Genomic DNA, 13,964 nt, shown 5'->3' on the forward strand with positions numbered 1-13,964 from the left:
TGGATTGGTTAAGGACTCGTTGTTATTTGAACATTAAAACACCAATCAGATTACAGAGTGTGCGCGCATGACTGTTTCGGTGGTATTCCGTTTCTTAAAAATATTTCATTCAGAATACTGTTTAGCTGTTACTGTGAACTGCAACAGATAATATGCATACATAACTCTCTCCAATAGAGATTAAATGTTGTGCACATGATTAAAAATTAATCTCTCCAATAGTGATTAATTTGCCAGTCAATTAAATACATATTAATCTCTCCAATAGAGTTTAATTATTGTAACAAATACTGCAACACTTATCTCTCCAACAGAGACGGTGAACAGTAATTTAGAATCAATCTTATTCACAATTGCCTGTAAAAAGGTCAATTTGAACTTACTACTAAACGTAAACAGGTTAACGTGAAACACTAAAGATAATGTCTAAGAAAAACAGACACATCAAGTCTCGTGATAAGAGAAAGAAAACAAGAAAATACAAAGGAAAACTTCGCACACATCTCAAAAATAAACGTGACTTAAACAGAAAAAATAGACACATTAAAAAGATAGAATCATCTCGACAGTATATTGAAGTATTTTCTCAAACAGAACCAAGCGACTCTGAAATATCATTATTAGCTAAAGGATTAAAATTCATACCTGCCCCTGCTGAGAAGAACATCAAGCGTAATTTATTACAAAGCTTTGACAAATTGGCACGCAAAATGAGACTTAAATTTCTGTTCTATGGCAATGAAAATGTCATAAATAATCATCCATTTACTATGAAATCAGGATATACTCCAAACTTTGCTAATACAGCTATAGAAAATTATATATTTGCAACTAAGATTGAATTAGGAAGAATACACTTGCATCAATTCAAAGATAACTTAACAAAATCAGAAAGAATGGCATTACAGTCACTGAAACAAAATAAAGAAATAGTAATTAAAAAAGCTGATAAAAACTCTTCAACAGTGATTCTTGATAAAAAGAATTATATTGAACAAGCGTTATCTCAGCTTAACGATGGAATACATTACGAACAAATTGCAATATCACACTGTACGGAGATTTACAATCTAATAGAGAGTAAAGTTAAGATATTACATGAACAATCACACATAGATGACATATCGTTGAGATATCTTTTAGACACAAAAGTCGAAAAAATTCAAGTTGGCAGATTATATCTATTACCTAAAATTCACAAAATTGACCTCAACATTAGAAATGAAATCAGGAATAATAAAGAATTACTTCAAAGAGTTCAAATACCTGGTAGACCTATCATTTCACTTTGTAATAGCCCAATTGAAAGAATTGGCCAATTCATTGACTACTTTCTTCAACCTATTGTACGTCAATTATGGACATTTACACAAGATACGACGTTCTTCATTAACAAAATAGAAAGAATAGAGGCACCTGATGATGTCATTTTAGCGACTTTTGACATAAGCAGTATGTACACAAATCTGAGTCACGAAGAAATAATTCAGGCTGTGTACAGAGCATGGCCTAAACTTATGGCATATAATTATGCAATCCCACTCCCACCACGGACTGAATTTCTGGAATTACTAAGAATTACACTAGAAAACAATGAATTTGAGTTTAATAGCGTAATATATAAACAGATAGTGGGTGTTCCCATGGGAGCCCCTATGTCGCCAAGCTTAACTGATTTGAGAAGTTTTGAAATCATCTCAAAAATATTGAAAGAATTTACACACGCTTTCAAAATTATACATTTGTCAGTATATAGAGATGACGGCTTTATGCTATTTGCCGGAAATGAAAATGAACTGGTTGACTTTGTTGAAATAGCTAACAACATTCATCCACTCATTAAGTTCACACATGAAACCTCAAGGACAAACGTTCAATTTTTAGATGTAACAGTGTACAAAGGAAAAAGATTTATTACAAATAAAATCTTAGATATCAAACTATATCGCAAACCAACAGATAACTACCAATACCTGCATAGATCATCATCCCACCCATCGTCTGTATTTAAAGGTTTTATTACAGGAGAAATTATAAGATTTATTCGGTCATCTAATAATGTAGAGGACATAGAAGCACAAATTCAATTGTTCAGAGAAAAACTTCAGAAACGGGGTTATGTTGCAGACGAAATTGACCCCTTAATAACAACAACAATGAAAAGAACAAGGGAAAGTACATTACGGTACATATCTAGGAAGAAAGGGAAATCACCACCTTTATGCTTCATAACAAAATTTAATCCTAGAGTTAAACAACTGGGTAAAACTTTAAGAAAACACTGGCACTTAATTTCGAATGATGGCACAGCAAACCAACTTTTTTAAAAAACCACCCATTATTGCATACCAGAAACACAAGAACTTAAAAGAATATTTAACATCTTCTAAATTAAAATAGAATATAGGCGATTAAGCTATATCACAATATTTGCAAATCAATTTAAGGAAAACAGAGAGATGATTCACCGAGTGTCGTGCCCCAGAATTTTCGTTTATTTTTATCATGTTGCTGTAAGGCTAGGGTACCTGATGAGGATAATGCCTAGGTAATATAAAACCTAAACCGAAACACTAGGTGAATTTACATCATCAAATCAATTATTTCTTATCTATGCGTATTTATGCGTGTATGATTTTACTATTGAAGTAATAATAAATAGATACTTGCCTACATAGTTTGGTTCAAAACGAAACTAATAGTGAATAGTTACCAAAAGTACCAAGATTATAATTAATAGTAATATTTACCGACTATTTCAAATATTTAAATGGAAAAAAAACGACATATGTATTTAATGATACAATAGGTCACTGATTCTCTGAAGATATATACTGTTACAAAAATAGAGGAGTATGTCCTAGCGATAATATTGAGATGTTTTGATTGCTTAAGGACTCGTTCTTATTTCAACATCATTTTTGCAGATTTATGTTGTTACAAGAAAAGAAGAATTGTGTCTTAGGAGTTGTATTGAGATATTTGGATTGGTTAAGGACTCGTTTTTATTTAAACATCTTATTTCAACATCTTTGCAGATTTATGTTGTTACAAGAAAAGAAGAATTGTGTCTTAGGAGTTGTATTGAGATATTTGGATCGGTTAAGGACTCGTTTTTATTTAAACATAGTATCAAATCATTAACATACAAATTTTTTAGGCTCTATGTAATCTTGTTAGATCCCCTCTGCTTTTTGTGCTAGATAGGTGCAATTTGGGTACTCGATGCAATTTGGGTACAGTGACGTTACCCTTTTAACGCCTAAATCTGTAATAACATTTTCAGTTTCTGACATCCAGTTTCAATAACGCAAATATACATTTTTACCATACATTTTCTCAAATATGCATACAAGAACATTATCAATCAATGTAAACATTAGGTGTGGAATATAGTTGGCGTTTTATTTTCTTCTATCGTAGTTTTATACATTTTAGTTGTCACATTTCATATTAAAGGCGTTATGACTAAAACTCATGACTTGTTTGTGATTGTTCTGAGTGGTATCGTTTGCAGTGATTTTTAGAAATTTTCTCATGCATCTTTATATGCACTAGTGAGTCGTGGAAGATCTCAATAGCTGTTAACAAACTATATTTCAGTTGTTGTCGTTTGCTGAATAGGTTCATCATAAGTGTTTCTCTTTTCTCGTTTTTTATATAGATTAGAACATTGGTATTCATGTTTACATGATTTAACATTAGTCTTTTTGGGACTTTTAATATCTTGCTGATCGTTGTTAGCCAAGACCCATGTTGTTTAACCTATAACGGTTTGACTTTTTTTTTACAAATCTGACTTAGATGGAGAGTTATCTCATTAGCACTCATATCACATCTTTCGTTCCATACACAGAAATACAAGTATTGAGATGCTCTTAATGACTAGTTTTGCAATATCCATGTCAGTTTCTATCTTCCCGTACCTTTCTTTTCGTACAATGTGAACAATTTAACGAGAAATTAAACAATTTCGAGGCAAGGTTCACTCAATTCGTCATTTTGACATGCATTTTTACTTATTTCTCCGTTAATATAGAACGGTTGTATAAATAATTCATATCACATATTCTTCGATATCATAACAAAAATAAGTAAACAAGGAGAAACCTATCTTTCTTCTGTGTGTTAATGTTCCGTCACTGTGCCAGATGTTAGATACCATCGAGTCCGATAAAATTTAGCCGGAGTGGTTTAGACACAGTGTAATAATATGTATCTGATACTCAACAGTTCAAAAATAAAAATGTCTAAAACATCTCAAAAAACTCACAGCACTGTTCACGTACTAGGTTTGCTTTGCATTGTTGTATCATTTGTATACATTATCACTCGAGAAAAATAAAACAGAAACGTATGAAAATAGATATACGTATTACATGTCAATCCACGGTACGTATGGACATAGACATTTGATATTTGACAGTTTTGTAAAAAAAAAAATATTACACATACATAGTGACTGTATTCTAAAGAAAGCGTCCTTTACATTTGTACATTGATGCAACATCAATAATAACAAATCTGTAATGCAAATTATATGTTAATCTTATAATCTATTTTGAAAGGTTTCATTCTGAAACATTTCAGAAGAAAAAGCGAAATATACGTTATTATACAAAGAACACGGAATCTTAAATGTGTCCTTCTTGAGAATTGAGCAGAACTATGAACATATGCTCGTTTAGACGTAACTAGCCATTTAGCTATACTATTAAACGGGTAGACCTCATTTTCAGTTTCGCTTCTCTTTCTTCCACAATGTGTTAAAAGAGGGACGAAAGATACCAAAGGTACAGTCAAACTCGTAAATCTAAAACAAACTGACAACGCCATGGCTAAAAATGAAAAAGACAAACAGAAAAACAATAGTACACATGACACAACATAGAAAACTAAAAAATAAACAACACGAACCCCACCAAAAACTAGGGGTGATCTCAGGTGCTCCGGAAGGGTAAGCAGATCCTGCTCCACATGCGGCACCCGTCGTGTTGCTTATGTGATTACAAATCAGGTAAATAGTCTAATTCGGTAGGTCAAATTCATGAAAGGGAAGGGGATTGTAGTTACGACGTAAGGAACATATCCGATATCATTTGTGAAACGGTTATTCCATAACGGTCAACCAACTCGTGATGGCGTCCGTAAAATTTACGAAGGGATGATTTCAACTTCACCATTTGGAACTCTTGGTTTAATACCTCCCATGTAAGCAGTAACCCTCTATCAAGAAAATCATGATAGGAAATGCAAGCACGGGAATATCGTATCAATTGGGAGATATATACCCCGTATGCAGGTGCTGCTGGAATGTTGCTACTTAGAAATGGAAAGTTCACAATTGGAAAGCTGAAATCATCTCTTTTGTCGTAAAGTTTTGTCTTCAACCGACCCTCATTGTCAATTTCTAGATGTAAGTTAAGATATGATGCCTACTTAACTGTATCTGTAGTATCCTTTATCTCCAATTCGATGGGATAGATGCGATCCACATAGTCGCAAAATTTTGATTTGTTTAGTGAAAGAACGTCATCTATAAAGCGGAAAGTAGAGTTATTGCTAACTTCTTATCTTTCTTCCTAAGAAGTTCCTGCATGATGTCAGCCTCATAATAATAAAGAAACAAGTCAGCAAGTAGAGGGGCACATTTTGTTCCCATTGGGATGCCGACAGTCTGTTGAAAAACACGTCCTCCGAACGTAACAAATATGCTGTCAATCAAGAAATCAAGCATCTTGATAATATCGGTTTAAGAGAATTTTTTGTTTGAATCAGAATGATTCTTTACAAAGTAGGATTTATCCCTCCCTAAGACAAGATACTTGTATCTACGTTGGCCATTCTTTTTTATGAAGCAAAGTAATACCAACTCTTTTAATTTGTCTTTTAGTTTGGAATGTGGAATACTTGTGTAAAGAGTAGAAAAGTCAAATGTTTTAATACTGTTACAAGATGAAAGAGAGTTAGATTGTATGTACTCTAAAGGGTCTTTGGAATTTTTAAGTATCCACATCTGATTCACGCCACCCCTTAGAATAGGCAGTTTCAAAATAAATTTGAAGCCCGTCTTTGATTGCTGATAAAATGGATGTTAATAATTTAGAAAGAGGTTTCGTGGAGCACTTGGAAGACCCAGCAATATACCGTTGTGTGTAAGGACACTTATGTAGTTTAGGTATCCAATACTGTGCTGGAAGATCCAGTTCTTCATCTTTGGTTGAAATACCAAAGGAACAAAAAACAGACCTATGATTATCCAGGATTTCCTCTTTGGTAAGTGTCGTGAGGGTATATGTTGGGTTTCCAAGTGAATTGTCTATACCTAATTCGTTTATCAAGCAATTAATGTAATGACTTTTACAGACAAAAACGATGTTATTTGGGGCTTTGTCTGCGGGGACAACAACATATTTATCATGGAGGTCAGATAGGTGTTTAGCAACATTTGGATCTTTGAAGATTGACGTAGCATGGGCATTGATTGACCCATTCCGTTTCTTAATTCTGATTTGTATTAACGACACCACTGCGTTAATCCATTCGGATAGAGTGTCTACGTCTTCCTTCTCGCGCTTAGCCCATTGCCTGGCATAATCCTCGACTGAATCCATCAAAATTTTAAAGTTGTATTTCCAATTGATGGATTTAGGCTCACGATATTTCGGACCTTTCGATAACACGTTTTGTAGAGAAGTGCTTTTAACAATGTTAAGGTCACCGGTAATAACGTGGCCAGCAGGATTATATGTGAATTGGGAACTAGCACAAGTGCAATCAGGAGGTTTAGACTTTAAGTCGTCAATATCGAGATCCAGCAAAACGCGTTTGTATTTGAAAATTTTAGTTTAGACTGGTCTTTGAAATAAGGAGGTATTTTCGATTGAACTAATTTATGATGAAGGATATTGCCAAGGTTGACGCCATCGAGACCTTTATTGGCAAAGGAAAGATTTAGAAAAGATCTTTTCTCTTTTTCATTTTTTCCAATGCGAACTGGCTTGAAAAGTCTGTGACTAGCAATATCCGAATTTATAGCTTGTGGTTTGTATTTTTTGTGAAAAATCAATATGAGTACAACTTGTGACGTCATAATGAAACGCAGAATCGTAAAATATTCAACAAAATGGCGAATTTCCTATCTAGTCACTGCATTAGCTATAATTTATTGTGATATTGGTCAATAAATCCGAATTTGAAATTTACGCAAAAACAAGGGGCCATTTTAGGACCTTACCGAACATACTCCTTTGAAAATTCTTTAATGAAAAATGTACGAAAAAAATAAAACCCATAACACTTCGGGTTTGAACATTTCATGAGCAGGACATTATATAATTTAGTCAAATACAAACTTATTACCCCATCAAAGTATAATACTTTACACAAATTTCCAAAAAAACAACAAAAAAATGACCAAAAAATACTCATTTGTGCAAGAGTTATCTCCCCTTCCAATGTTAATTTCCAGAGGAAATTAAAAATGCTGATTTTGAGTTTTTTGAAGTTAGGTTTAATGGGACTTTTTCTGTGTATTTAAAGGGCATTATGCTATAGATTAGAACTAAAATATTTTCTGTTGTAATTAGTGTGAGGTTAAATCTTTGTTTGACTGGACTATAACATACAGAAGGCTTCAGATACACATTGATACAATAAATACACATTCTAATAAACTGAGACCAATGAACGAGAACGATTAAATGAGATTTCAACACGAACCACTCATTATATGCAAACAGACGTTGAAAGAATTAGTGTTAAAGAACAAGGTCTTTAAATATTTCTGAATGACAGAAATATGTAATAGGGCATATTAACTGTGATTTAAATAGTCTTACATTATTCCAGAACTATTCAACAGATACACATTTCATTTTTGATTGAATAAAATGGAGGATGGATTATAATCAACTTTAAATAAACCTTAGACACTGAAGAATAATATTTTGATGAATTCATGATGATGATTTTGTATTCTTTATATCTGTTTCAAAATAAAACAGGGGGAAACACATCAACTTTAAGAAGAAAAAAACGAAACAACAAACACACTAAATTGCAACAAAAATACTGAACAATCGACCATGTAACATACACGAAAACGATATATAAGATAACTGCCATTTTCCTAATGGGAACAAGGTATTTTGAGAGAAAATGATGGTGTTGTGGCTAGCAAAACATCGCGCTTGTCTGAAAATGTTAGATATAACATTTAAATGACAACATTACATGACAGGAGTACGGTTAATATACATGCACGAATATTCAAGACAGAGAAATACACACATAAAATAATTCATTTCGACATGTTTATAGCTATTAAAGGTACCAAGTTTATAATGAAATATGTCAGAACTGCGTTATACCTATAAAGTACTCATCAGTGACGCTCAGATCAAAATAGTAAGAAGGTCAAGCAAGGTTAAGTCACAAACGCATTGTTTGTGGTATTTGGAAATAAATGTAATATAGTTTGCTATTTCAGTGCAACATATTGGCGTTTTCCTCTCTCTAAAGCGATCATTCTACTACTCGCATCTTATACCATTTATCCCCCATAGTTTAAGTATATCCTACAAATGTTATGACACGCATTGACGTAAATACGACGAAATATGTTTCCGTTGTTGTTTCGTTAGAAATATCATTCTTTACTATTGAAAAAAATAATATAAAAGAGATAATACATGTAATATAGATTTTAACTGATAATTTACGTGCACGGATTATATACAAATTTTTATTGAATTCTTCATAATCGTTAACCCATCTTGACTTTCATGAATAGAGAAACATACATTATTAAATTATGTTCTTCACAAAAAAGAGTATTATAGAATGATAAAGTAAATAGTAACCAATGAACGGTTACGGTTTAAATTTGATATTTACACAAAACACTTTTTTTATGTGCAAACAGATGTTTGAAATCTGTGTCAACAAGAACAAGGTCTTTAAATATTTCTGAATACATAAATTTGTTAATAAGGTAATTAACTGTCAATTGAAGTCTTATACTATTTAAGAACTATTGAACAGTTGCATATTTCGTTAATGGTTTGATCAAACATGAAGGATTGTATTTGATTTAAAATTAACCTTAGACACTTACGAATAATATTTTGAATAATCATTGACGATGACTATTTATCTTTGAAGAGAATACAAATGTTGTATTCTCTGAATCAAATTGTTGTTCTTTCGTGAAACATTTCTGTTTTTTTATTCGGATAGTTAAATTAGGATTATGTCTTTAAAGTGAGTACTATTATTTTTTACTTCAAATAGATCAATTTGTTTGAATAACAGGTTCATGTGTTTATTTCATATTTAACACAATTAAATAAATTGAATAAAAAAAAATCACAAAAATACTGAACTGATTTCATGCATGTACTAATACCTTTTTTGTTGGGAATGGATATCATTTTATTGAGGGAAACACACTAAAAACATTTGAAATAGTTCTTGTAGTTTTGTAGGTCAGTTGATACAATAATTAATGTTCAACCTCTTATCACTAAATATACTATATGTTGAGCACCGTCATGAACATTGAACATCAGTATGTACCATTAATCAAGCATGCAAAGATTTCAATTTTTAAATGTGATGGGCTCAATGTTTTTTTTGTTTTATATACACATTTCTGATGACTAATTGATAAAAAAATCGACTCTGATATTTGTAATGAAATGCATAACGTCCGATAAGTTCTAAATATATCACGTGTGATCACTATTATGGAATTATTTTGATCTTATCGAATCTTATTTGCATTGTATCGTTAGACTTGCAACTAGATGCATTAGTATGATGCAATAGAAACTTCAATATCTACAATAAAAAATATGCCAAACATTGTTTTATTTTCAGTAAACTGTTTCATTGAAACCGGATTTGGTCTTCGATTATTTTCGACTATTAACAATGTTATATAGTTGAATTTATATATGAACATATCAGTATGGCAATGCTAACACACAGTTTGACGTTGGTGTGTTTTTAACAATTAAAGATATGAAAAAAGTAAAGCCAAATACATTTTCGTGTTTTTACTTGCAATTAGATTATATGTAGTTAATAATATAAATACCGATCATTTTCTAATTTCAAAGTGGTTTAGTAAAATGTACAAATGTAATAAGGTAAATGTATAGTCATTGACTGCACTCTTTATATTAACAGAAAACATACACATATAAATGAATTATCTAGAACTGTACAAAGCATTTAAAAAACTTCCACCATATATAAAGATTTTTAAAGAAGATTGTGTCAACTCGAACAAGGACAACTATTTTAATCACAGGTCTGCTTTCATTTAAATGACAACATCACAATATCATGTCTATAATTATTAAAGATCTGTATTCTTGACATCACAATATATTTTTTCTGATGCAGTGGTTTTTTCCAACGATCGATAATTGTGAAACAACGGATGTTGAGTTACTTTGATATACATGTTTTTCGTTTAAGAATTTTAATTTGCTGATTTTTGAAGAGTCATATTATTTTTGTATATTTGAGTGCACGTATGTCAATTTGAATTTTCGTTTTCGAAAGATTTCTGTTCTTGAATTTGGACATTTAACCAAGGATGATTTGCTATAGGTGAGTATATTTCGTATGCGTTAATATATTTGCGGAATACATACATGAAACTTAATATTTTATCCGCTGTTTTGTGCAACTTCATTATATAGGTTTTCGATACGGCTTGTTTACCAAATCGCCCCTTTTTCTTCTTAAATAATTGATATATGTTTTGGAGTTAGAACGTTATTGTTTGATTCTTCATATAAAACTTTCAAACATTTTTTAGGAGTGATATAATCCTTACTATTGATTAAATCGGGTTTTTTGTAGTGAATATAACTGTACTCTGTACATGTACCTGCAGTATTTTTAATATGTTATGAAGTTTTCATTCGTTTAATTTATATACTAATATGTAATTATACCTTATTGAATGTAATAACATTTAGTTAAATGTATATGAGAATGTTAATATTTTTTAAAAAGGCCAAGTGCTTTCGTTTCATGTTATATTTAATCTCCTATACTACGCTCTAAGGATTTATATAAGGTACAGTATATTGCACTTATTGTCCTCAATACGGTTCTTTGTTTTTTTAGAGCATAGGTAGCGACAAAAATGCAATTGCCCATACCATATACACGTATGATAATCATACAATTCAAAACGAAAGTAAGCAGGTTTAAACGAACAACAAAGGAGGGGGCATGGGGGGGGGCATAGTATTTTGTACCTCAGATAATCTGATTTACATTTAATTTTATAACTTGCTTACTGAATATTTGATACTGAATAGTGGCATGAACGCAAGTGTCGATATACTAATTTTTAACAACTGTATTTATGTTTTATTTAGATTTTACTAAATTTAATAACTTATGTAATGAGTATGCAAACTAATTCAATATTTTGTAAACGAGTTTAACTTCGTCACATTATGTGTGTATGTCCCAAGTCGTGAAACCTATAATTAATTAGTTGTTGTTTGTTGCTGTGTTACATATTTGTTTCTCGTTTTGCTCATAATTTTCTCGTGTGACTAGCTTTACATATAATTTTGCGGAACATTAAATGACTATACTGTGTTTATTGTTGAAATGTCGTGTTCTTGTATGGGTCATTTGTCTCTTGTGCAGAGTCTTCTTATTGGAAATCAAGCTACATCTTATTTTTTATATTAAATAGAACTATAATACAAAAGGTACATACAGTTTCTCACACTGATCTAGATAACCAGTTGAGGACAATTTAAACGTGTATAACAGTTTACAATCTGAAGTAAGGAGCAAGTGGTAGTAATAACGTGAACGTTATTAGTTTACCTGCATGAAAAGCGAATTTCGAGAATCGATTACACTTCAATTGGGGTATAATGCCCGTATTCTACAAAGATATGGAAGAGCTTATGAACCAAAATTGACAAAATATATCTCCATAGCATGACAAGGAAATAAACATATCAATGCCTGAATGAGATATTTTTTCTGAATAAAGAAATATTTGTAACAACAATTTAAAATACACTATTCTATTTTTCTGGTAAGTTTGACAAACAGTTTACTGGGTTGGTGAATCTCTAGAGGTGCCGGATCAATGATAGAAACACCATTATTGATGCCAATTTTTAGCCACCATAATTATAATCTAGCAAACATGCACAATATTGAACATATTCCAACCATCAGTTTTAATATGACTATCAAACGATATCATCTATGTTTATTTTGTTTGCTTAATATTGCTATAAATATATTTTTTTATAATTTTGAACATTCAACTCAATGATTATTACATAATGTTAACTAGGAAATGGATTTTTATAAGTTAATAACTTTTCTCTGGATCCTTCTACTAACTCAATTGTATTGATATGTTAGTGCCAAATTGTGTACATTTTTACTGTATATATAGTAACTTGAATTTAGTTAATAAAATAAGTTTACGCTCAAATATGTTATACATAATGCTTTTAAATGTTGACAAATTGAATGGTATTTTCAGACTACCTGTACTTGAAATAGAAATATGACATCAATGGCTTCTCGTTCTACCTCCTATAGGGCAGAAACTCCTTCATCGAGACACAGTTTTGAAAATGGACGGATGAACGAAACTGGAGAAGATGTAGCAAATAAACGAGAGGTATTATCTAAGAGTAAAAAGTGCATCCTATTCTAAAACTTTAAGACTCTTAGAAAATAAAATAACATATTTTGAATCCACTCAAAATGAACTTTGGTGGATAGCTGTGTCATTAACAATTATACCACATTCTCCGTGGAAATACATGTGAAATAGTGTGATAGTTAACAGGTAAAGTTATACATCTATAAAGCCTTTGAATGCGTAGAATTGAAAAGAAAATTGCGTCTTTATATTGAATAAAACACACCGAACGTATTCTGGTTTATTGGTAACACTGATTGATTTTGTCTATATCTGCATAAAAATTTAAACATCTTCGTAAAATTTAAAAACAGAGAGATATATAGATTACCATCATAAAACGTTTTTGAGTTATAAATTAAAGGTAACATTTTAAATTTTATTAATACAGTTTTTCCCTTTTTTTTTCTTTTTCAGTGAGTATTAAAACAACCATTATACGTGAGTAAGATAATATAGTATTTGAAAAGAATGACTGCGATTGAGATAAATACTAACATCGTATTTATTAGTCAATCGAGCCGATGACTCGGACATTTAAATGACATAATAAAGTTTTTTTTGGTTACCTTAATAATATTTTTCTAAGTCATTAATTAATTATAGTGATTTGTATGATACATTGCTTGGTCCATTTTATTTTATCCAAGGTAGAAATTGAAATATCTCAAAGAACACTAAGAACACTCAAAGAACACTACACTATGGTGTTGGCTCTCTGTTGACAAGGACCTCACCAGCGCTTAATTTCTATGAACTATGAATGCATTTATTTTTAACGGAAATGATGTTTATGGTATTGTTACATCTTTGGGCGAATGAGACTTTTGACGTGACTCGGTATTTGTGCATCTAGCTTTAGGAATGTTTACTTAAGACGTTCCTATTGCATGACGTCAGAGGTGTTTGCACGGTTTGTTTAAAAAAAATTACGTTGTTTCTATATTTCAGTTATATTTTAATTATATTCAATTGTTTGTGTTCGATAACAGTTATTCTTAGATTAACCTTTCATGTCCAATTTGATTGCATACCTAATGATGTCAATAGGGAAGAACAATAAACATACATAATACAGATGGGAGGTTGGGCTACCTTTTTAAAAAGTCTCTCTTTTTTTTGGAAACTTTGTTTAAATATTTGTCTGCATTTTTTGATATTGAAAGACGTTATGATCAATGTTTTTTTTTTAATTTTCATAGGCATTACTGTAATTGTTTTTTGTTTGTTTTGTATTTGTTTGTTTTAG

The 13,964-nt window shown here is 31.2% G+C and overlaps 2 protein-coding genes across 2 annotated transcripts in view; both read left to right on the top strand.

Moving 5' to 3' along the window:
- Positions 1 to 422: 422 nt before the first annotated feature.
- Positions 423 to 2,327, top strand: LOC139504120 (uncharacterized). Its single transcript, XM_071294181.1, has one exon. It carries the CDS (start codon positions 423 to 425, stop codon positions 2,325 to 2,327), a length of 1,905 nt encoding a protein of 634 aa, XP_071150282.1.
- Positions 2,328 to 13,605: 11,278 nt separating this feature from the next.
- LOC139504121 (transient receptor potential cation channel subfamily M member 1-like) overlaps positions 13,606 to 13,964 on the top strand; it is a 31,932-nt gene continuing 31,573 nt past the window's right edge. Inside the window, exon 1 of the mRNA XM_071294182.1 lies at positions 13,606 to 13,628. Coding sequence (XP_071150283.1) covers positions 13,606 to 13,628 — 23 coding nt within the window. The remainder of the gene's footprint in view (positions 13,629 to 13,964) is intronic.

Source organism: Mytilus edulis, chromosome 14, assembly GCF_963676685.1.
Source record: "Mytilus edulis chromosome 14, xbMytEdul2.2, whole genome shotgun sequence".
In the NCBI taxonomy this organism is placed as follows: Eukaryota; Metazoa; Mollusca; class Bivalvia; order Mytilida; family Mytilidae; genus Mytilus; species Mytilus edulis.